We start from the raw sequence: 23460 nt of genomic DNA on the forward strand, positions 1-23460 counted from the left end.
GAATTTTCAACCATGTTTAATTAGCTGCCTTTTTTGTTAAAATAATATTTAAAGATATATTATTAAGGAAATAGTAAAATAATATTTAAGGAAATATTATTTTCAATAAGAACCAAATCCTTCTGGAGAAATGGGTATTAATGGCATTTACCTAGTTATCAAATTTAGTAGAATAATATGTAGGGAAATATTTCCTAGCTTGGAAACTAACAACCTTTTTGGGTAAATGATCTTTAGTAGGCAATGTGTTCTTAGCTGTTAGCGGTTGGAGCTAACAAAAGAAGCTTATAGCCAATCATCAGAATCAAACACATAAAATACCATTAATAAAAGGGTTAAAATGCATAAGCGTGGACGGCACGTTATGGCCGATCTTCTGTGCTTAAAATTACCCTTTAAATAAAGTTTGTCTTAACTTTAAAAAAAAACACAAACACAGAACATACAAACTGAGCACATGTGCTGAACAGATAATCTGCTAGCACTAAGATGGCTGAGGTTTCACCACAAACAAAACCAAACTTCATAAAACGAAAAATGTTTAGATTATTTCATTCTAAACTACTTCTCTCTGCCCGAAACACAACCTCTTACGTGAACCGTGCTGAGGAAAAGTTGTCTGGGTCGATGAAGTTGAGGAAAGCAACCACAGTGAACAAAGGGTTCACTTGTAGCTAATCTCTGTAGCTGTGGGGTGGGGCGGCTCGTGCTGCCGGGCCAACTGAACTGCACGTTACTGCTGTAACCACGGTGATGCGGTCCCGTTGTCCTTCCTTCAGACCACTCAGCGTTGTAGAGACAGGGTCTCTGCTGGAAACTCCCTGGAACACAGTTTGCTTCTTTAGACCTCAGAGAGAAAAGTCAAGCAACGCTTGGACCTTATTACCCCCGTTCATGAATAAATACCAGATACACAAACAGCAATTCATTCCTATTTAACTTAGTGCATAAGATTGCGTGATTGTATGACACTCTTGGATCCAGTTCGAAGAATTATGTCTATTTGCCTGCAAAGAGACATTAGCGCGCTGTGTCCCTCCGTCCAGTTCCGCTGCGTGGTAGAGGTCTGTTTGTTGCAAAAGCGGGGTTTTTATTCAAACAGTGACGTCACAGGAAGTCCGCTGTTATTCCTTTTCCTGGCTGTGCTGGAAGTAGGTTAATGCGATTTATTTTGAAAGTTCCAGAAAAGTTCTTACTGGCCTTTCATGTTGTATCCCATGGCTGTGGTCCCAACACAGTAGAATATGGACAAATAATCTGTGAGAAAAAATCAAGCTTATCTCGCTCCTCCCAGTGGTCCTACTGCCATTTACAGAATTCCATCGCTTCTGGTCAGAAACAACCAGTTAGAGCCAGGAGGAATGTCTTCGCAGTGTCAGTCACCCTCGTGTACACGCTGCTCACACCCCTCCCCACACAGCGCGTACCATCGTTTAAGATTGTTGGTGTGCTGCAGCTGTACTAATTGCGGAGAAACAACCAAACTTTACAGGAAAACTGCCAATTTCTCGAGTGGCACCTGCTCAGTCAACAAAAGAAGGTAAACAGAAGAAGACCAATGACAAAAAGCAAGCTGCGTGTTCACGGCAGCTCCGCTGTGGGGGAGGAGCTGTGGAGGAAGGACTGTAGCACAGCACAGAGCAAGGGGGAGGGACCTGTAAGGTGTTATTGTTCAAATTTTCAGGCTAAGCCCACTTTTTACTCAGAACTCCCTATTGCAGCTTTAACTTACTCAACGCAAAATACCAAATCAACGTTCTAATTGTAGACCTGAGAAGCAAACTGCTCTGACCCCCTCAGCAATTCTGTATGGGGTCCCCCAATAACAATACATCCGGCTTACAAAATTATACATAATAATAGCTTTAGTTTTCTGAAAACCGAGAATCCCTATATTTTTTTGTTTTTCGCAAATAAAGATTTAATAAATCAGTAGCCGTGTTTTAAAGACTCTTTGCAGTCCAGGTTTGACTGTCGTTACTTTGCAGTTTTTTTTATTCTCTGTGTCCTGTCCGACAGAGCAGCACTCAGAGCCTCAAAGCCCAACAGATTTACGTTACGCCGCTTGATATATATAAAATACCTTATTAGAAGCTGCTTTGTGATTATTTTATATGTTACTTTGCAGTTTTACTGCTTGGCTACTTCTAAAGTGGTCCTGATGGCAAACAAACACAAATATAAAGGTTTAATCAAGCACAAATTTTGTTTTATTCCTTGTCATCTGCAGCTTCCTTGCAGACAGTGTTTCATGTTAAAAGCAGTTATTATGGGACTCTTCATAATTTTATTCACCTTGACAAACAAACAGTTCCATCTAATGAAAGTCCCAGAGTATGATGTTACCACCACCTTGTTTCACAATGGACAAGGTGTTCTTTATCTGATTCTGAGTCCTGTTTCTGTGCTAAACAAGCCTTTTAATTATGGCCCAAAACTTTAATTTTGGTTCCTTCAGACCATAACACATTCACCCATAAGGCTTTAGGGGATTTTAATCTGTCCAGGATGATTGCTTTGGAAGAAAGGACTTTAGTCTTGTAGGCCTAACCCTACTTTTTAGTCCAGGAATATAGAGATTATTTAAACATTGGTAATTCAACCAGGAATTGTAGCAGAGGGGTGTATGGACTTTTGAGAGTTACTGTATACAGGCAGTGTTTGATGGGGGTCCATGTGTGTTGTATTGCTCCAATGCTCCAGGTTCTAGAATATTTTGAGGTTATTTGTTTTTTAGTTAGTGGTTAAAGGTTATTTTACCCAATCTTAGGAGAATGTACATTTTAAAATTCACTGTGTCTTACTCAGGCTCAGTTTTCTTTCATATGAGGAGATCCATCAGCAGCAACCTGGCTGTCAGCTCACATTGTGTCTTTCTCACTCAGTGAAAGCTGAAAATGTGTTGTAATGCCAGTTCAGAGTTCAACCCAAATTAACTATTTAGAAGCCCTCATTTTTCCACAGGGCAGCTCACCCATCCCATTAGATCAGGCTTGTGTCATGAGCCTAACATTTCTCTGGATCCACTAGATAAAACACTAAAAATACTATATTTATTTTTAAGTCAAAGGAATTATTTTAGTTTAAAACATGTATTTACAACCTGCATTATTTCCATTTAAAATATAAAATAACTTCAGCACATCCTCTCTTCTGAAATACTCTTCACAGGTGAATTTTGTTCTTTTCATCTGCATCATTCGAATACTTCGCCAGAAGATCAACTGCCCGGATATTGGAAGAAATGAGTCCAACCAGTATTTGTAAGTATAACGAAGCATTTTTTTCATCCTGTGTTATGCTTGGCAATAAACAACAGCCACATATTTATGTTAAAGGGTAAAATAAGAATGTCTTCAACAAACTTCTAAAGATTGTTATTTGCTCCCCCGACTGTTGCTGCATATTTTGTTGTGAAATACTGTGATAACTAATTCTTTTGGCCTTCAGAAACGAAACCTTTTGCCGTTTTATGTGATGGCAAGCAAACTATAGGCCCCCATTGACAGCTACAGAGATGCAGAGCTCACTGTGTTCAAGGGAATTTTCTGTGATGGAGAGCATCTCATATACCAGCCATAATGCATGAGCTATTTTCTGCTGACATTTTAATGGTGTTTTACTCTCATCTCTGGTCTACTGAGATGAAATGTAAAATGAAAAGTATCCCAGGGTTGCATTTTATTATCGGTGTATATAGAGACAGATTAAAAATTGGTTTTGATGGAAAAATTGAGTGGGTGCATTTAAATCTACTGCTTTGTCGTTTCAGGAGACTTGCAAAATCAACGCTGCTTCTGATTCCTCTGTTTGGAATCAATTTTATAGTGTTTGCATTCATCCCCGAGCAAGTGAAAACTGAATTACGGCTCATTTTTGACTTGATTCTGGGATCATTTCAGGTATGAAATGTTTTTAAGCTGCAAATTGAAGGAAAAATGTGTCATAGAGATTATATTTTGTACAAGTTTATTTTATGAAATAGTTTTACAGCTTTCTAAAGGGCCATTTAGAATTAGGAAACAAGACCTAAGCAACATACTTTGTCATTTCATGACTGAGCCAATTGTTCAGGGTTGCTCTACTAAAACCATCCAAGCCATGTGTCAGTTACTTAAGTCCAAATAAACTCACTGATGAAGAAGAGTTAAGCATTCAGAAGCAATGATCCAATATGGATGTACAGGTCCTTCTCAAAATATTAGCATATTGTGATAAAGTTCATTATTTTCCATAATGTCATGATGAAAATTTAACATTCATATATTTTAGATTCATTGCACACTAACTGAAATATTTCAGGTCTTTTATTGTCTTAATACGGATGATTTTGGCATACAGCTCATGAAAACCCAAAATTCCTATCTCACAAAATTAGCATATCATTAAAAGGGTCTCTAAACGAGCTATGAACCTAATCATCTGAATCAACGAGTTAACTCTAAACACCTGCAAAAGATTCCTGAGGCCTTTAAAACTCCCAGCCTGGTTCATCACTCAAAACCCCAATCATGGGTAAGACTGCCGACCTGACTGCTGTCCAGAAGGCCACTACTGACACCCTCAAGCAAGAGGGTAAGACACAGAAAGAAATTTCTGAACGAATAGGCTGTTCCCAGAGTGCTGTATCAAGGCACCTCAGTGGGAAGTCTGTGGGAAGGAAAAAGTGTGGCAGAAAACGCTGCACAACGAGAAGAGGTGACCGGACCCTGAGGAAGATTGTGGAGAAGGGCCGATTCCAGACCTTGGGGGACCTGCGGAAGCAGTGGACTGAGTCTGGAGTAGAAACATCCAAAGCCACCGTGCACAGGCGTGTGCAGGAAATGGGCTACAGGTGCCGCATTCCCCAGGTCAAGCCACTTTTGAACCAGAAACAGCGGCAGAAGCGCCTGACCTGGGCTACAGAGAAGCAGCACTGGACTGTTGCTCAGTGGTCCAAAGTACTTTTTTCGGATGAAAGCAAATTATGCATGTCATTCGGAAATCAAGGTGCCAGAGTCTGGAGGAAGACTGGGGAGAAGGAAATGCCAAAATGCCAGAACTCCAGTGTCAAGTACCCACAGTCAGTGATGGTCTGGGGTGCCGTGTCAGCTGCTGGTGTTGGTCCACTGTGTTTTATCAAGGGCAGGGTCAATGCAGCTAGCTATCAGGAGATTTTGGAGCACTTCATGCTTCCATCTGCTGAAAAGCTTTATGGAGATGAAGATTTCATTTTTCAGCACGGCCTGGCACCTGCTCACAGTGCCAAAACCACTGGTAAATGGTTTACTGACCATGGTATCACTGTGCTCAATTGGCCTGCCAACTCTCCTGACCTGAACCCCATAGAGAATCTGTGGGATATTGTGAAGAGAACGTTGAGAGACTCAAGACCCAACACTCTGGATGAGCTAAAGGCCGCTATTGAAGCATCCTGGGCCTCCATAAGACCTCAGCAGTGCCACAGGCTGATTGCCTCCATGCCACGCCGCATTGAAGCAGTCATTTCTGCAAAAGGATTCCCGACCAAGTATTGAGTGCATAACTGTACATGATTATTTGAAGGTTGAAATTTTTTGTATTAAAAACACTTTTCTTTTATTGGTCGGATGAAATATGCTAATTTTGTGAGATAGGAATTTTGGGTTTTCATGAGCTGTATGCCAAAATCATCTGTATTAAGACAATAAAAGACCTGAAATATTTCAGTTAGTGTGCAATGAATCTAAAATATATAAATGTTAAATTTTTATCATTACATATATAGAAAATAATGAACTTTATCACAATATGCTAATATTTTGAGAAGGACCTGTAAATCTGTGCACATGCAGACCATCAACATTTTATGTAAATGTTTTATTCGTAAAGTATACCACCGGCGGCGAAATGTTTCTCAGTTTAAATTCTAGAATTAGGTACCCGAGCAATACACACATATGAAAAAATCAAAGCCATTTACTCCACAAATAAAGTTTTGGGTAAAAAAAACTGAATTACACAGTGAATAACTATTGAACATATGAAGACAAAGATGTGCAAAACTCATAGAAAGCCAAGAAACCAGCTGGAATCTGTCTGTATATGGAAAACTGTCTTGCTGCTATGCGCAAGAAAGAAATGATGATAAGAGTCCATTGGAAAGGACCCCCCCCCCTTTAAAAAAAAATTATTTTAAGAGAACAACACACAAAATCACATCCATTAAAGGAGTAGACCCAATACAAGTGAAGTGAACGTGTTACAGGCAGTTGCCTGAGCATCCAACAAGTCATTTAGAGGACACAGCATTACCAGCACTTGATGGAGTTTGAATTGAAATTGCATTGTGGCTTCGCAAGAGGCTGGGTGGTTTTTATGTGTAGGCATACAAATGTCACAGTGACACATTGTTGGAACCATGTATGCTGACTCAAACAACATTGATGTCTCACTGTGTCTTATCCACATATGTTGGTGTATCTTAAAATGCCTTTAACCTTAGTCCAAACATAAATAAGGATCATTTGGGCAACATCTGCTTTTATGCAAATATGAATTTCAGAAACATCCCTTTCTTCCAGCTACAACAGTCTTAACTCCCCTGAGAAAGCTTGTCACAAACTTTAGCAGTGTGTTTATAGGAAAATTTAACCATTCTTCCAGAAGTGTATATGTAAGGTCAGACTCCGATGTTGGATGTGAATGCCTGGCTCAGAATCTCTGCTATAATTCATCACAAAGGTGATTTATTGGGTTAAAGACAAGTCATTGTGCATTCTAGTTAAGTTCTTCTTCATCAAACTTGATTATTAGTCCTTATGGACATTGCTTTATGCGATTGTGCGCAGTCCTGTTGGAAGAGGAAGAGTCAATCCCTGAACTATTTGTGAGCATTTGTCCTTGGACAAATTTGCGAGCACAATTTTTCCAAAATGTCCTGGTATGCTGAAGCAGTAAGAGTTCCTCTGTCTAACAACCATACACTAGCACAATATAGTCAGGCAATGTGTCGTTCTCCTGGTAATTGCCAAATTCAGACTTGTCTATTGGATTGCCAGACAGAGAGGCATTATTTTTCTCCAGGGAGCTCACATGTGCTCTGCTCTAGAGTCCAGTGGTGCTGCGCTTTACACTATTGCAACGAAGGCTTGGCATTGCACTTGATGGATGCAGCTGCTCACTCATGAAAACCTATTTTGTGAAGCTCTCTCTGTTATTGTCTATGTTTATTATCAAAGGTCATGCTGAGATGAGTAAATCTTTATAGCGCAGACAGATCATCGGCATTATCAAGTCACTGCTGCACCATCGAAATTTTATTCTCATGTCAGATAATATTTCAACTTGCCAAAAGGAACCATGACTGCCTGTCTTAACTGAGATTACAACATGTTACTATCACTATCTTCAAATAGAAAGGTGATGGTAGGTAGAGTGATATTTACAGAAAGCAGCATATCGCTTTATGCTATAGGAATGTAAGGCAGATATGTAATAATGTGATGGGGGGGATCCTCATATTGTGTGTCAAGCCTTACAGAACATGAGATTGACATCCGTGTACATCCAGCATGGAGGACAATTGCAGGATACGATCATCTGGTCTCATGTAATTCGACAAACTGATAACTGTCAGGCTCATTAAGTAATAATGCTGTTAAATGTGTCTATGAAGCAACTTTTAAGTCTAGTAAATTCACTCACCATTCTGGTAGACACATAAAACTGACTGTAACACATTGCCACAAGGCCACCATTTACCCTCTCTGGGGGCTGTCCTAGCCCTTTGCTAATCATTTACATATTCATTGCTGGTCTGTAGGTGCATCATTTGGGAGCTTACTTCTATATAGTTATATGTTGCTCTGCTTTAAAGAACCAAAAGCAGGTTAAAAGGTCCTTCTAGAGTCACTACTTTGTGAAAATGACTTGGCATTATTTTAATTTACTTAATGAGGAACAATAGAGAATGTTGCCAGAGAATTGAGTTATATTATGAGCAACAAGAAAATCTAAGAATATTTTTTGTCAGTTTAAAATTAGTTGTTTGGTCACAGAATGCATGTTGTCTTTTAATTTTCTAAAAGCTGTAAAAACAAGATAAACTCATTCATTAGGATATTCCTGTGACATTTCCTCTTATTACTCTTACACCTGTGTTTTTCTATCTTTAGGGCTTTGTGGTCGCAGTCCTTTACTGCTTCCTCAACGCTGAGGTAGGTCAATTAAATATCTACATAAACGCACATTTCCAGGCAGAGGGATAGTTTCTCTTTTCTTCCCTGACTTCATCATTCACATTCATAAACAGTCCTGTAAAGTGGACGGAGGATTAACGCTGCTCATTCCAGCCATCTTTCACTCACTGTAGCTGTTCTCAGCAGTCTGCCTGCCAGGCGGGACAAAAATAAAGAGCGGCAGTGATGTCTGCAGAGGCTCTCAGTGGAGAGATTAATTATGTCCTCAGTGCTGAGCCAGATTGAATCACTTGATTTTACATTGTCTGAATAATAATCAGGGACAATGTTTTTAAGGTTTTTAAGATGGTTATTAGATTTGTTTAATTAGAAAACCAACAACAACATTGGAGTCTTATGTGTTGTTTTTGAGACAGCAAAAAAACTGTAAAATCAAGCAAACCTACTGTACTGTTGAAACATTAATGCAGGATAGTCAAGCAGTAAATCACCTCAACAAGTGGAGTAAGAGTGCACAGAAATCCTGATTTGCTGTATCCTTGCTAGAGGAAACAATCAAATGTGCTTTTTTTTTTATTAAACAGTGAGCAGCAAATGAAACAAAGAACATTCTTACATTTTCCATAAATGAACTCACTGTCTAAAAATAAACAGTCTCTTTAATTATGAAAAGACATAAACCCCACATTTAAAAAGTTCACTTTACCTGATCAGTGCTGTTCTTGTATTCCGATCAGCAGCTTTTAGCTATCTGTGTTTTAGCTATCGGTCTGTTAAACGTTAACTGCATGCAGCGAAAGCAACAAAAATAATGCTAAAAAAGCAATTAGAAAAAATGTTCTAGTTGATTTTGCATGTCCTTTTTTCGGTTTAGTTGTGGCAGGACAAACAGCTTGCAGTAAGGTTCTTGCTGTAAGCTGTGAGGTAATGTACTGGTTAAGATGCTCAGGACCTTCAAAACTGGACTGTTTTGCTTTTAGCAATGTTTTTAAAATGTTCATTCTGGCTCACTTCTTTGTGCCATGTATGTTTACATTCAGGTGATACCATCTCATCCAGCTTTATTCCTTCACAATGACTGTAGCTCACTGGAAAACTGTATATTATCACTGCTGTGGAAAAAAAAACAACTTTGCCTATAAATGCATTAGTTAATGTTGGATATTTATTTATTGGATAAAGGGTCCAGATTGGTCTCCACAGTACCTTCTCTGATGGTTCTTAAACTGATGTTTGTGAAGTGTTTTTATTAGTACTCACAAAAAGGTTTGCCACTGTTGCTTGCAAGCTAAATGCAGATTAATTAATTGTGATGCAGAGCTAATAAGCACCAGCATCTAAAGAAGATGAGTTAGTCAATCTTTGATCTCTCCTTCTTCAGTCAAAGGAGAAATTCTGCAGAGAAACTTCGCTTCCTGTAAAAACTGAAGTGGACAACAGTGAACCTAATGACAAGTGTAATTCTCTGCATTTTGCTCTTCTGTTCAGTAAAGGAGGTTCTGTATTGTCTGTGAAAGGTGTAAAAAAAATTAAAACAATAATAGAGTAGTAATAAAAACAATCCTTCAAAACTGCAAATAAACTAACTTTACTATAGCTACCGCTAACAAGGTAGTCAGATTGGATTTTAGGGATAGAGAAACCTCCGACTTTCTCATTTCTAACTCCAGGGGATCTTTCTTATACTATTTTCTACTTACTTTTAAGTAAGAATCTAACGCCTAATTCAAATTCATCCTTCAACATATCAGGTGGTGCCAGTGGAGAAAATCTTTTTATTTTTTTTTGTTTGCTTTTGTGACACAACAGAACCATTTGGAAAAGTCAAAGTCCTCTTATATTATTGTTTTAAGTGTTTTGTATATACTATGGCCCATGTTTTTAAAAGCTTTTAAAATCACTCTATTTCAGTAAACGTTTAAGGCAAAGACATGTTTCTTTATATATGTGTAAAAAAAACTTTTGCTATGTTTAATATTTTGCAGGTATTTGAAAAATGTTTTCCTTTTTGTTTTTGGTTTTACTGTGTGTCTTTGTGCTCTCACATGTAATCACCAGCTGATATTCAAAGTTAATCTTGCCAGAGAAAAGTGTGATTGTGTGTTTCCTTGACCCACTGTAGGTCCAAGGGGAGATCAAAAGGAAGTGGCGGAGGTGGCACTTACAGAGATACATGGGCTCAGACTCCAAATACCAACACCCGTCCATCGGCAGCAGCAACTTCAGCACCCAAATCACCATGTTGACGCGTTGCAGTCCCAAAACACGACGCGGATCGTCCTCCTGTCACGATGACTTTTCCTCCATTTGAGTCACGAAAACAGAGATGCAGACAAGCAAGCTGTCACACGGGAAACTCTCGAACAAAAAAATACACCCTCACTCATCCCCACATGTAATAAATTGTGGTGTATACAACGCTTTTACTGATCATGTATAGGTTTTGAAAACCAAAGATGGTGATTTTAACTGTTTTGAATGTGCTTTTATTTTATTTTTAGGAGAAAGATGACAGGTTAATTTTTGAGTTAAACATTTCTGATCATTTTACTTAACTATTCTTAGGGTTGTTGTTTTTTGTACTAACACATAGGACATTATTACAAATCATATAATAATGTGAGTAAAAGTACCTCCAAATGTGAACTGCACTGTCAGAAACATGTAAAGAGATTTTCAACTGATTAAAAATCCTTTAGTGGAATTTTAGAACGCATTGTTGTCAAGCCATCAGGAAGAAATGAGCTTGTGTCCCAGTATTTTTGCTGGAAATATTTTTATGTGTGGGTATGTAGTGAGAGTTAAAAAGCTTATTGGAGTTCTTAAAATTTAAAAAGTAGTGGGGAAAACTGGTCAAGGGTTTCCTCAAATGCTTGAAGCTTAAGCAGGAAGACTAGTGGGCTGCTACAGGAGGGGTTTTGAGCACTATCACTCTTATATACAGACTCATCGCCTTCTTTTTTCCATCAGTGGGACATTCCCTGTTTGTTTGCCTGATCCCGTAATCAGGGGAATGGTTTTTATTCATTTCAGGCACCAGCAAGTGCCTGACTCCAGCATTATCAAGTGACACAATTCACACTAATCTTTGTCAGCTATTGGGCTGCACAGTGACCCTGGAGAGGAAATACCTTTACATGACTCAGTGCTTGAGTGTTTACATTTACTCGGGAAGAGTAACTTAATGTTGTACAGACAAGTGAATAGCGTATACAAAGTGTATGGCTATGATTTTTACGTAATGTGGATTCAATTTATTAGCTACTAATAACTGTTCAACATTGCAGCATAGATGATCAAAAGCCTCGGCATTTACACATTTGTACTGTCTTATTAATGTAACAGTTTCTCATTTATTTTCTAGTGGAGTATATTCTTAGATTTATAATGCAGAAGAGTAGTGCTTACACAAGGATGCATCCTTGATCATGCTCCAGTGGACTGACACAAACGTGAACTCCTAAACCTCCATTATGTATAATATGTACGGAAAGGTCCACTGACTTGGTTCAAACTTACTGTCACTGGAGTATGAAACTGACAAGGCAGTAGACAATGCTGTAAAGCAAAGCAAAGTGACAGGGATGACTGGTCCTGTCACGTTAAGGCTTTTGTCATGCTTCTCAGTTCACATGGGTTGGACTTCAAGTCATGCATACGTTTGTGATGCAAGACGGAGCATCCAGGAGAGTTTACACAGAAAGAACAAAAAGACTATCGTAAGCCCACTTTTTATCTTCTATCATAACCATTTTTGTCTGAAACATCCCAGTTCCACAATGGCATTGCTGAAAGATAAAGAAGGTTTTGAATTCATTGTTTTTTATAGCACCAGTTCACAACACACGTCATCTTAAGAAAAACAGGTCCAGTTAGTTTTCAATTAAATAGAAATTCACAATTGATCAAACTCATACAAATATCCTATCATAGACAGATTAGATTCAAAGACACACAGTCCAATCTGATCCATTAGGTAACATAAGACAGTCTATTTCAGTTTATAATGCTGGGGGGGATATATAGCAGGACGATGGAGCAAGAGCTACATGTAAAAGAACCGTAGGTCCCAGGCACAGCCGTCCGAAGTTCGATTCCCAAACTTGAGACCCTTGTTGCATGTCTTCCCCTCTTATTGCTCTCAGTCAGTTTGCTTTTGAGTCATTCACTTTGCAGCAATCACTCCTACTGAGCAAGCAAGTTGAAACTATGGGCAGAATATTCATGTTAAATGTACATTTAAAGCATCTCAGGTCAGAGTAACTACATAGAGAAGCAAGGCAGTGTACAAATCTATAAAAAATAATCTTTATTTGTAAATTGGCTCAAGTAATTTTGTATTTTACTTTTTTTTACTTTTGTATGAGGCATTTAGTTTGACTGGAAATATGTTACATGTTCCGTTTGTTCCGTAATTTAATCTCTTATGTCAAAATCTCGTGTAAATAATCATCGACTTTTATAGAAACACCAACTCAAAGAAAACGCTGATTTGATTGTTCAGAAAATATCATTTGGCTAAACCACTGTGATGTTTTATAAACTGAGTGTCGAGGGAGGAGCTTGGGTCGAACCAAAGCGCAGACAAGAGCTCGGTAGCGACATCATAGTTTATTCTTAAAAAAGGTTGAAACGTAACAAAAACACTGCAGGTACGAATCCAGAGACAAAATCCAAAACTTTCAAAACACTGCAGGTACTTTGGCAAAACGTAGCATAAGCGAAGCATAAACAAAGCATAGTCATGGTAGGGAAAGGGGTAATCAACAGAATAACAGAACCAGCCCAGAACAGACACCAAACCAACTAATATACTGGGGAAATAACAAAAACAGATAATCAACGGAACAGGCAACAGGTGCGACAAGGGGGCAGGGAAGGAGCAGGAACAGGTGAAACAAATACAAAGGCTGAGGAAGAGTGAAAGGACAGAAAACACAAACTAAGCAAGAGAATAAATCAGAGGAGGAAATAAAGAACTAGAATAACTATGAACTAAAGTAAACAGTGAAACTGGAGGGGAACATAGAAACAATAACCTAAGAAATAAACAAAGAGCCATAAGGAGAATCTAAATTACAAAATAAACCATCAACAGAACCCACAAAGTCCAAAATGTCACTCCATGACACTGAGGTTACTTTATGACATTAGAACTTGGACCCCTGCTGACTAGACGTTGTCCTCTACTTCCAGGAACAACTAATATTTAAATAAAAAAAGTACAACTAATCTGTGTTTTAATCTCAAATACAGAAGGTAAAAGAGCTCTATACAGCAAGTAAGATAATAACAGTTTATAACCTTTAAAAAACTTCACTTCAAAAATCCTGAACCAACTTTTTAGCAAACAAGAGCTTAGAAATAAAAGCTTTCATTAACGTGCCATAACAGTGTAAAATTATGAGACACAATGTACATTTGACTGCTCTTCGTCAAGCAGTGTTCACATAACACCAGAGACCATGTCCAGTCATGAGTAGACAGAGTGACCTGTATCTTTTATAACACAATACTGCTTTCAAAATCTCCACCCTAACTATGTGCTTTTGAACTCCAAACAAAACATCTGCAAGATACAGTGAAGCGGAAAACTGAAAGGACAACAGAAGAAACTGCAGTCAAAAAGTCATAAACCGGATCTTTGCCATGGAAATCTGTGGGAAACTCTATCCACTAGTTTGCTCTTGTAGGCGATTTTAGTCGAGTCAACAATGTGGACTATCTGCAGCGTGACTTAGCTATTATCAGAAGGGAAAAGGGTCAAGAAAAGAAGTTTTTTTACTCCACCATGAAACTGTACTGCTTTAAACAATGTGGCTCAGCGATTTATATGTTACTATTATGTTGTCTTGTGTAGCCTAAAGTAAAAGAGAGTTAAACAACAAACTGTACTGTCCTGCTCATCTAGTTTTGGGTTATATTTAATCATAATCATCATTGGTTTTCTAAATGTTTTGTCATAGAGGAACAACAATTAAAGCCAGTTCCCTTCATAACCACAGGACTGCAAGTGACTGACTGGAGCCAACACGGTCCCGTTGTGTCACAGTTTGCACATGGATATAAAATCTGTCTTATTAAAACCACTAAAAAAAACAAAAATAACTACAAAACTGAACTCTTCTAGTAAAGATTTCATTGTTTGTGTCGAGCTGCCGGTAATAATTAATGTAATTGTGTGAATTTGCTTATATTTACCATTTCTTATAACGATGACTGTAAATAGATTTGTACAGCAGTTCTTGTGATACATGTTGATCCATTTGGCTTTTTTGGAAACCTGGCTCAGCAGTTACAGTGAATAATACTGAAGAAACATATACAAGTGATATTGAATCGTGTGCTTAAAATAAATATTAAGTATTGAATTTGGTTTATATGATTTTCTTTTTTTTTTGTGCAAATTTGTAAAATAATAAATACGTGCAATGTATGTAATGCTCGTCCAGTGCATATTGTTGTGAAGCCCCAAAATACTGTTCATATTTATTTGGTTGAAAAATTGTGTAAATATAAAACACTTTATATTTTGTAATGTTGTTTTGTATTATCTTAATCACCCTGTTGCGATTTTAACAGGTAATTTTCATTGCAATGAGTAATATGTAGACACAGATGATAGCATGACAATAAAATGTTGACATTGTTCCACTCAAAATGAAGGAAATAAATTTAGAGCAAATCAGTAGTAGCTTGGTTTTCTTGCATTTGGTCACCCTGATTGACTGTAGGTTTTTATTTTCCGGTTTGAGAGACATTTTGCCAAAAACTAAGTTTCTATACTAGACAAGGGCGTGACCTCAACAGTCTTTCTATTTGGCTCACTAAATATTTAGCAAAAGCTTTCTAACTGAAACAACTTGTTCATATTGTAGTGTTTAAATATTTCAGATCTAGTGTTTTTTTTATTATTCATTTGGCATTCTGTCCAGATTTAAGTAACAGACCATGACTTTCTCAAATGTGCTTCCTGCTATTATCCACATACTTAAGTGCTTCACCTGATAAGAATGTGCAATGCCATCAGAACAGGACAAACTGTTTGTAGCAGACAGATAAGAGCTCTGGAGGCACTCTGTGAGGCTCACAAAAAGAATTATCTCAGTAATGACTGTATTTTTTTCACTTGAATTGTGCAAAGGGTCGCAATGCCCTTAGAGGACAGAATTATCAGAAAATACCTTCAAAATATGGTTCAGACTTTCAGTTAAAGAAAGTAACTGTATAAGCACTTTTACTGTCTTTATATCAAGCAATGTGCTAAATGGCATTTTGTGAATTTTACTATTCATGTGTTACTGTACAAATAAAAATGCAAAATGATGTTTACCACACCACAAGGGGATGAAAAAAACAGTACAGATCTCCTGAAATAAATAACTGTCAATCCATTATTGTCTGACTGGTTAAGGTCGCTATTCTGAGCCTGTTTTTTTTGCCATACTTACTTTTCTTTAGTGTAAGTAATAATTCTGATTACTGAAAGCACAGCCATGTTGTATTGTTTTCAACCTAGACTATCTTAGCTGCTGTATATACCTATGTGAATTACATATGTTTGGAGAAGCAGGTAGAAGTTATCTCCACATGTTTCCGCTAACAAGCTCAAGTAAAAGGAATGTGAGTTTGTGGTCAAGAAAGTTAGTTTGGGTCCTTTACAGACTTTGATAGCAGCTGCTTCACCCTTCTATATTTGAAGGAATTAGACAAGGAACTAGGGTGCAAGATGGCAGCTTTGAGGTTAATTGAAATCTTTTGTTTAATACTTTGCACTTGCAAAGGATCCAGTGGTAGAGTGGTGATTGTGCATCACTTTTCATTGGCATTGGGCTGGACTGGTCAAGCATGTTGGTCCCCACTATATTGTCAGTGAGACTAAGAGGCTACCTGTGGAAAACCTCATCAAGTGTCTGTTAAAATTGAAAGGCCTTAAATGTTCTGCAAAACCCACTTTCCTGTGTTTGTTCTATTCAGCAACATCAAACTATTTGAAAGGTGGGTCAAGCTCGTATGGAGGATATAAAAGGCCCTATCTCATCATCATCAGTAGTGGCAGACAGTGCAGTGACTGGATGGTCCTAGGCTTAACAATCTGTGGCATCCCTTGCCAGTCAGTTCAGCCATATGAGTAAGGTCATGCCTAAACAGATACGTTTAATATCTGGTCCTGTGGACGAACAATGGCCAGAACAGTCTTTCTTGTTGTATCTCTGCACTTTTCAGAAGATGGCAGCTTCTTTAGCAGACAAACTAACTCATAGATCACCTCATTCTTGTTTGTTCAGATCTTCAAGAACAGTAGCTACGTCATAAAAGTGACCTTGGTCTGAAATGCCAAGGTTAGTGTTAAACTGGTCAACTGTTAAACTCGCTCTATTTTCCTTTAGGTACTTTTCACTGACATTATTAAACAAGTCTGACCAACCCACTTTAATGAGATTAAAACTCTGATCCTTAGGGTTGGTCAGTTATTCCTTTAAGCTTTGATGATTACTACTGTGCCTTTAACACTATCAGACTTCTAACAGTTTGTGATATCATGAAGAAAGACAAAACCTCGCTAAATGAAATGTTGGTAAGCCTGTGTCCTTGTTTTATTTGCCTTTAGTGCAATTTAGCATTCATAGAAATTGTAATAAATACAAATAAATGGATCAACAGACATGACAGGATGTTGTATCAAACTGCAGATTATTAAAAACATGAACCCTATGGCTAAACAAACCGTACTAAATACTAAACTAAACTATCTGCAGTAAACATTCCTTAACGTGGAAAGGTGAGATTTTAAACATCTGAACTCAGATTCTATGCGGAACCTGTCAGATAAACATGCAAGCGGCTGGATGAAGTTATTCAAGGGTTTCTTGCAACTCCTAAACTTTGAAACAGGTGTCTTGCCTTTGAGCATTTTTCAAAATTCATGAAACTGGTTAAATAATCATGGGGCATAGAAGGGAAAGTTTGTGATTGAGTAAACTCTGGCCAAACAGCTAAGAGAGTGCTTTGATCAACACAGCTGTTCTGAGATCAACACAGGTTAATTTGCTCCTGTTTAAAAAAGGAAATTTTCTTTCATTAAGCTTTGAATATTGATCATTTATAGTATAAAATGCAAAATATAAGCAACTTCTCAAGTCACAGATTAGAAACAATGTTACAAAAGAACCTTTTAGAAATGAAAGCAGTTTCTGCAGTAAAGATTGTATACTGTAACAATCTCCAGCAGCAGATTACCAATTACTAATTATCACAAATTTCTTTATGGAATTAATTCATCGAGTAGGGATTAATAAGAAGGCTACATTTTCTCATCGGGTCAAAGAGGAGTCTGCAAACAGTCTGAAATTTACCAGAGAAACCATGGAGAGAAAGTCTTATCTTCTTCAATTCAAAACAATTCTGCAAAGAAGAGTGGACCAAAATTCCTTCATAGCGGCATAAGACACTGTTTGTCCGCCAATTATCACCAAAATTCGATGGCAGTTGTTGCCACCAGGAGTGGCACTACCAGATATCAGATTTTTAGGGTAATTGTTTTACCCTAAATGGCCAGGTTGGCTCAGATGGTTCTTTTCCCTTAATAAGAATATTATGATTGGAAAACTGCCTTTTGTGATTGATGATCTGAAACATACAAGTATGACAAAAAGGCAAAAACTAAAGTCTTTCAATGTCACAATAAATAACAAATAGATTACTTACATAATTCAGTTTATCTTTTCTCTTTGCAGCTCACACAAAAAATTTTGTGTCCATAACATGAAACCAACAGTGAATCAGAACTGACTCTGAATTCTTCTGTGCTCATTCAAGCTAGAGACAGTTAACATTTTTTGATGAAGGAGCAGTAGATCACTCTATGAAGAACCTCTGGTCTTCTCAGAGAAGTTCTTGCCGCAGATTTAAACTAATGGCCAACATGACCCAAAGCAGATTTCATGCAGATGTCATTTGAAAAAACTATAATCTCAAAAACGCTGCCACTTCAGAAAACACGACTCCTGATAACTCCACAAAAAACACCAAGCTTTAACCACCAAGCTCAGAGTTATTTTAGTGTCTCAACTTCTCCTTACAGTAGGTAGTTATCATGGCTAACGTGGTCTAAAGCTCTTTTCCTGAGGTCAGACTGAGTTAAATTTCCACTCAGCTCTCAGTCAAATAATTAATTATTTGGATCCTGTGTTTATATTCAGAAAATCTGACAGGTCAAATTTTTGCAGAAATGTTAAAAAGAACGGTTTTAAACTATATTGGTATTTTTAAATAATGTTTTTATGTTTCAGCAAGTTAGTAATGATGAAAAATTTCAGAGCTTTTTTATGCAATTTTCTTGTTGTCAATACGTTAGAAGCAAAACACAAAGAATGTACGTCGTGTCTGAAATTACATCTCTGTTTGTTGTTAGCATCGGTTAATTATACTCCTTTGTTCCCAGCATGGAAAAAAACAAACATTAACCATTGGATATAGTTTCACATGCATGCCATTTTACCGTATAATTCCCGGATCCTAAATATGTTTTGTTGTTGTCCTGTCCTTTCATCTAGATTTTTAAGACAATTCTCCTTGGTTCAGTGGACTGCCATTACTCAAACATACCCACTGCCCATTACACAACACAGGGGAAATGATTTTAAAGCTGCAGAATTTGATTTATGGATAAGCCAGGTGTAAACAAGCTTACGAAATTGCTGCCCATGTTATACAATACCAGGATGTTAGATCTCATTCTTGACTTGAATGCATCATTCATTTGCAGAACATATGACTCATGTAGGACTTACAATCTTGGCACAATGTCGTGGTTGCTTTCTGTTCTGGCCTGAGCTCCCTTTGCTTAGATTTTTCCTTATTAGACTGAAAAACTCTGCTCTAAAGAAGTTTAGGTTTTTCTGTCCAACCACTGAATATTTAGTCACTATGTTGCAGATATTTCTAAGATACATGTCAACATAAATATTAATCATGTATAATACACAGTTCTATAGCTTGGACGTGTGCACTGCCTTGCAGAAGTACAGTATAATTAGTATACAGTGTAAATTCTTCTTATTTTGTTAAGTTACAACCACAAACACCAATACATCTTATTAGCACACTACACCAGTAGTGCATACATGAATATGCTTTAACCAGCCCCTTGTAGCTCTGACTCTATTCTATGCAAGGGTTTGTTGTCCTGCTGGAAGGAGGACCTCTGCCTCTAGCAGAGTTTCTTCCTGGATTGCCTTGCGTTCAGCTCCATCCAATTTTGCACTCATGCTATTTTGGCGATGGGTTGAATAGGGCTCAGTAAGATGCTCAAAGCTTTCTTGTTTACAACCTCAGCCTGAAGCTGTTTGTTCATTAATGTTCTCTAACAAATCTGAGGCCTTCACAGAACCGGTGTGAGTTTAGATTACATGCAAATAGACCCAAAGTCATGCGACTTCAAGAGATTTACTGGATTTTATTCAGATATATCAAACTATACATATACTATAACTATACTGGATACAAATGCACATTACACTTTTCAGATTTTTATTTTTAGGTGACCTGTCCTCCTTGTTGGTTGAACCAGATTAGCTCTTTAGTCTATTTTGCATCAGAGGGATAATCCCATTTTGCCCTTTGGTGGGGTAAGCCTGAGAGACAACCAACTCATCATGCTACTTAACCATATATTATTATCCATCTACTTCAGAATTGTGTGCCGGCATGTGTTGGTCTATAAAACAGGCTTTAACCAGTTTCTTGTTTTTTTGTTTTTGTTTTACATGTTCACAACCAGAGAAGAAATGTTGTAGCTCCACATGTTAATTTTTAGAACTAGTTAATCTGAAAACTTTATGAGCTGTTTAGCATCTTTATACCTAACTCAGGATCCACAGAGCTGGAACACATTGAGAGTCTAAAAGCATCTGAGCTTTAAGAGATTCAGTAAGTATCTGAAATAGACTGAATTCATGTTTGCCTGAATCCGTTACACAACTCAAAGGTTGCAAAGCAAACCTTCCAAACGCCAGACGTTTTTACTATCAGTTGAGCCAGTCTTTGTTTAGCCACAAAAATACATTGAAAGTTGAACTTTTTTAGCCCTAATAGTTCATTTAGCCAATTTAGTCTAAACAAAGACATCAAATGTCACGCTTGGTTGGTCCCTTTTGATAGAGCCCAACTTTAACAATATTTAGAGATTAACAGACGTCTTAATGTAGACATCTTGTCAGCCTCTAATTCTCAATCACATCTTTGTGTTGTTTAAATGGCTTTTAGTATCATCTGTTCAAATTGTGCTTAAGCTGAAGGTAACATAAAGTTTAAAATTAAATCCAAAACTTAATTTGACAAGACCAGTTAATGATAAATAAAATCAGCCATGGTCTTGCCAATTTCTTCAGAGGCACATTGAGAATAACGTGGGCTCACGATGACCCAGAGTGTTTTTGTGCACCAGCGTCACCTGATCTTTGGGAATCTGAAGGACGAATGGCCGCATAACAAACAGGATAATGCTAATTTCTCCTCACATGGCTGCAACAACCAATGCCATGATCAGGCTCACACAGACATCAGCATTTAGGAAACCAAGCTTCTCCCTAAAAGAAGGTTTCCAGTTAAGAAGTGCACACAGCTCTAAATTGCACAAATAGCCTACATGCAGAGAGACCAAGTGAAGTTGAAGGTTTTTCAGGTCACAGTTAATATACAAAATGTATTCTGTAAAAGAGAAGCCTTGGCCCTGTATTTAGCAATGGCGAGTGGGGAGATGCAGTAGGAAACACATGAGAAGCAGCTCAGGTTTTCTAATACAGGTTTACAAAAGTTGCATTTGGACTTCAGGCTGCAGAGACTCACAGAAAAAAAAAAGATTTTGGATTTTTTACCTGTACAATTCCCTCTGACCAATATATGCTGAAATATGTACACAGAGTACCGCATTTATCATTTCTGACAATCTTAACTCTACTTTCCTCAAATTGGTACAGTCTCTCTGCACTCATCTACCCTATTACTAGATGTAACTTCAACTCTTTCCCGTAGAATATAAAATGGTCAAAGCCATAATATCACCTCGGATACAACTTTGTCAGAGGCTCATGCACCAGAATGTCTTAAGGCATCCCATTCATCACTTTGGATAGTCAGTGCAGTCGCTTATCTGCACAGAGCAGTATAATAAGACTCATGCCATATCCATCATTGTCATGCTCCATAAGTTTGGAGCATGACATATGAGGTGCCACCCGGAAAAAAGACATAAACAGTTTTGGGATTCCGGTCTCATCCTATTTGTCTTCCCCTGGGAATGTTGTATATTTGCCAATACACCCACCTGAGCAGCAGTAATACAGTCTTACTGAGTTAATTCATTCTGGATCACCTGTAACTCAGAAAAGGAGAGTCTGGGAAGAAAACAGATTCTAGGTTTATTTTAATGTTGCTCCTGGTCTGTGAACAAGCTGCTTTCTACTAAATTGTTCATGCTAAAAAGTCCATATTTCCCAGACTCAAATTTGTCCTTTTTTATCTTATTTTCAAAATGTAAATACAGAAGGTTTTTTTAGGAAGTTTATGGCAGGTATTTTTACAATGGATGGATAACAGAATAAAGAATGTTCTCTTTCAAAATGATCCAGATCTGAAATTGCAGGAAGCTCTCTGATGGTTTTAATGCTGAAATCTGTTTTATTTACACTAGTTTTGTTAAAAATGTAAGCATCAGAAGAATCTTTTATTTGTTCAGAGAACATTTCTCATTTCCTGTTTTTAAATGCTTCCTCAAAGAGACAGCATAAATCAGGGCCCCTGGTGTAACAGAGGAGTGATTCATTTATGGAAAACCCTGAAGCAGGGGCTGTCATCTGGGCAGGAGGCCTGTAACAAAGATTAGAAAGATAGGAGTGGGTGCCAAAGTGACTCACTCCGATTAAATCCTTCAAGCCTCACAGTGTCATTTTGCACAGTCCCACCCCAATCTTCTGCTTTAACTACACCGTCACGCCTGACCTTCCAAATAAAATTGTTTTAGGGAGTTTTAATTCCAGTGGTTCACAAATGAAAAGGCCAAAGATAAATTTAAGTAAGTCTGTTAATATCCTTTCGATTCAATTATAAATTTAATCTGAAAAGACTCACTAAGAGAAGGTTGGGAATTAGAAAAGTTTTAATGATGTGAAATTACATAATTATATCTTTGGCGCTCGGACCTGGGAGGAAGACATGAATGCTGTGAATGATGTGAGCTAAGATGAACATTTGTAAGGCTTAGATTTAGAGATGTCTTCCCCCCAATCCGACACTGGTGGTGGATTGGCGGCCAGGGAGCGAGGAAGCCAGGAGTAGATGTGAAGGAAGATGGTGGAGGGGGGGTGGAGGAGGGATGAGCTCAACTGACAAGCGAGGAGGAACACAGCCGAAGGTCCTTTAAAAACCAGGCATCGGAAGGTGATTGGATGATGAATCAGGCAGACAGGATGCTTATTGGAAGGCCGGGAGACGCACGGGGAAGTCATTGGACGGTGGAGACGGCGAGGGTGAGTCTTTCATTCTGAATTTTGGTGTAAACTCCATTTGAAAAACTGATCTTAAAGCAGCATATTTTGTTTAGTATTGTTCAAGCTATCAGCAAAACTATGAAATTAAAAATGTTTCACACATAAATAAAGCAATCCCCTGTCAATATAAATAAGGTGTTCAAATTAAGACTGCAGCTGAATTTATAAAGTGGAAATAAACACAAGCAAGTATTTATTTTTCACTAAATCTCCATATAAACCTTTTATCAACTTGAACTCCATAATAAAAGAAACATCTACTTCCCATAAATGGTAATATGACTTGGTGAAAAAGTTATCCTAATGAGATGCATGGCTGATAGAGAAACATATTAACTTCTGCACAGCTCATCGATGGGACTTTAACCGAGTGTCCTTTGGCCCGACGAGACCCGGATTGATGTTTTCTGCAATCAACACCACAGTTGGGTCTGATATTAAAGAAGCATGGTTAGTACGGTGGAGGATCTGTGATGCTGTGGGCCTGTTTGTCTTCCCAATGGCCTGGGAATCTTGTGAGAAAACATGTTATCATAAACGATTTGAAATTTAAAGTACATTTTCTAAATAAAAATCTGGTGTCCTTTGCCAGCAAACTAAAACAAAAGGGTTGACACTGGGGCTTCACCAGACACATTCAACCTTTTTTCATGGACTTCTCAGTTCCCACCATACCCAAATCCTATAGATCACCTGTGGGTTGACGTCCAGAGAGGCAGTTGTAAAAGAGGATGCAGGACTCGTATAAAAAG

At 37.9% G+C, this 23460-nt stretch overlaps 1 protein-coding gene across 1 annotated transcript in view; it reads left to right on the top strand.

Annotated features, from left to right (window-relative positions):
• Window positions 1-13072, top strand: part of vipr1b (vasoactive intestinal peptide receptor 1b) — a 64378-nt gene extending 51306 nt beyond the window's left edge. Inside the window, exons 10-13 of the mRNA XM_047349182.1 lie at window positions 3172-3263; window positions 3773-3902; window positions 8136-8177; window positions 10282-13072. Of these exons, the coding sequence (XP_047205138.1) occupies window positions 3172-3263; window positions 3773-3902; window positions 8136-8177; window positions 10282-10470 (453 nt within the window). The 3' untranslated portion in view covers window positions 10471-13072. The remainder of the gene's footprint in view (window positions 1-3171; window positions 3264-3772; window positions 3903-8135; window positions 8178-10281) is intronic.
• The last annotated feature ends 10388 nt before the right edge of the window (window positions 13073-23460 follow it).

Source organism: Girardinichthys multiradiatus, chromosome 21 (assembly GCF_021462225.1).
Source record: "Girardinichthys multiradiatus isolate DD_20200921_A chromosome 21, DD_fGirMul_XY1, whole genome shotgun sequence".
NCBI classification, from domain to species: domain Eukaryota; kingdom Metazoa; phylum Chordata; class Actinopteri; order Cyprinodontiformes; family Goodeidae; genus Girardinichthys; species Girardinichthys multiradiatus.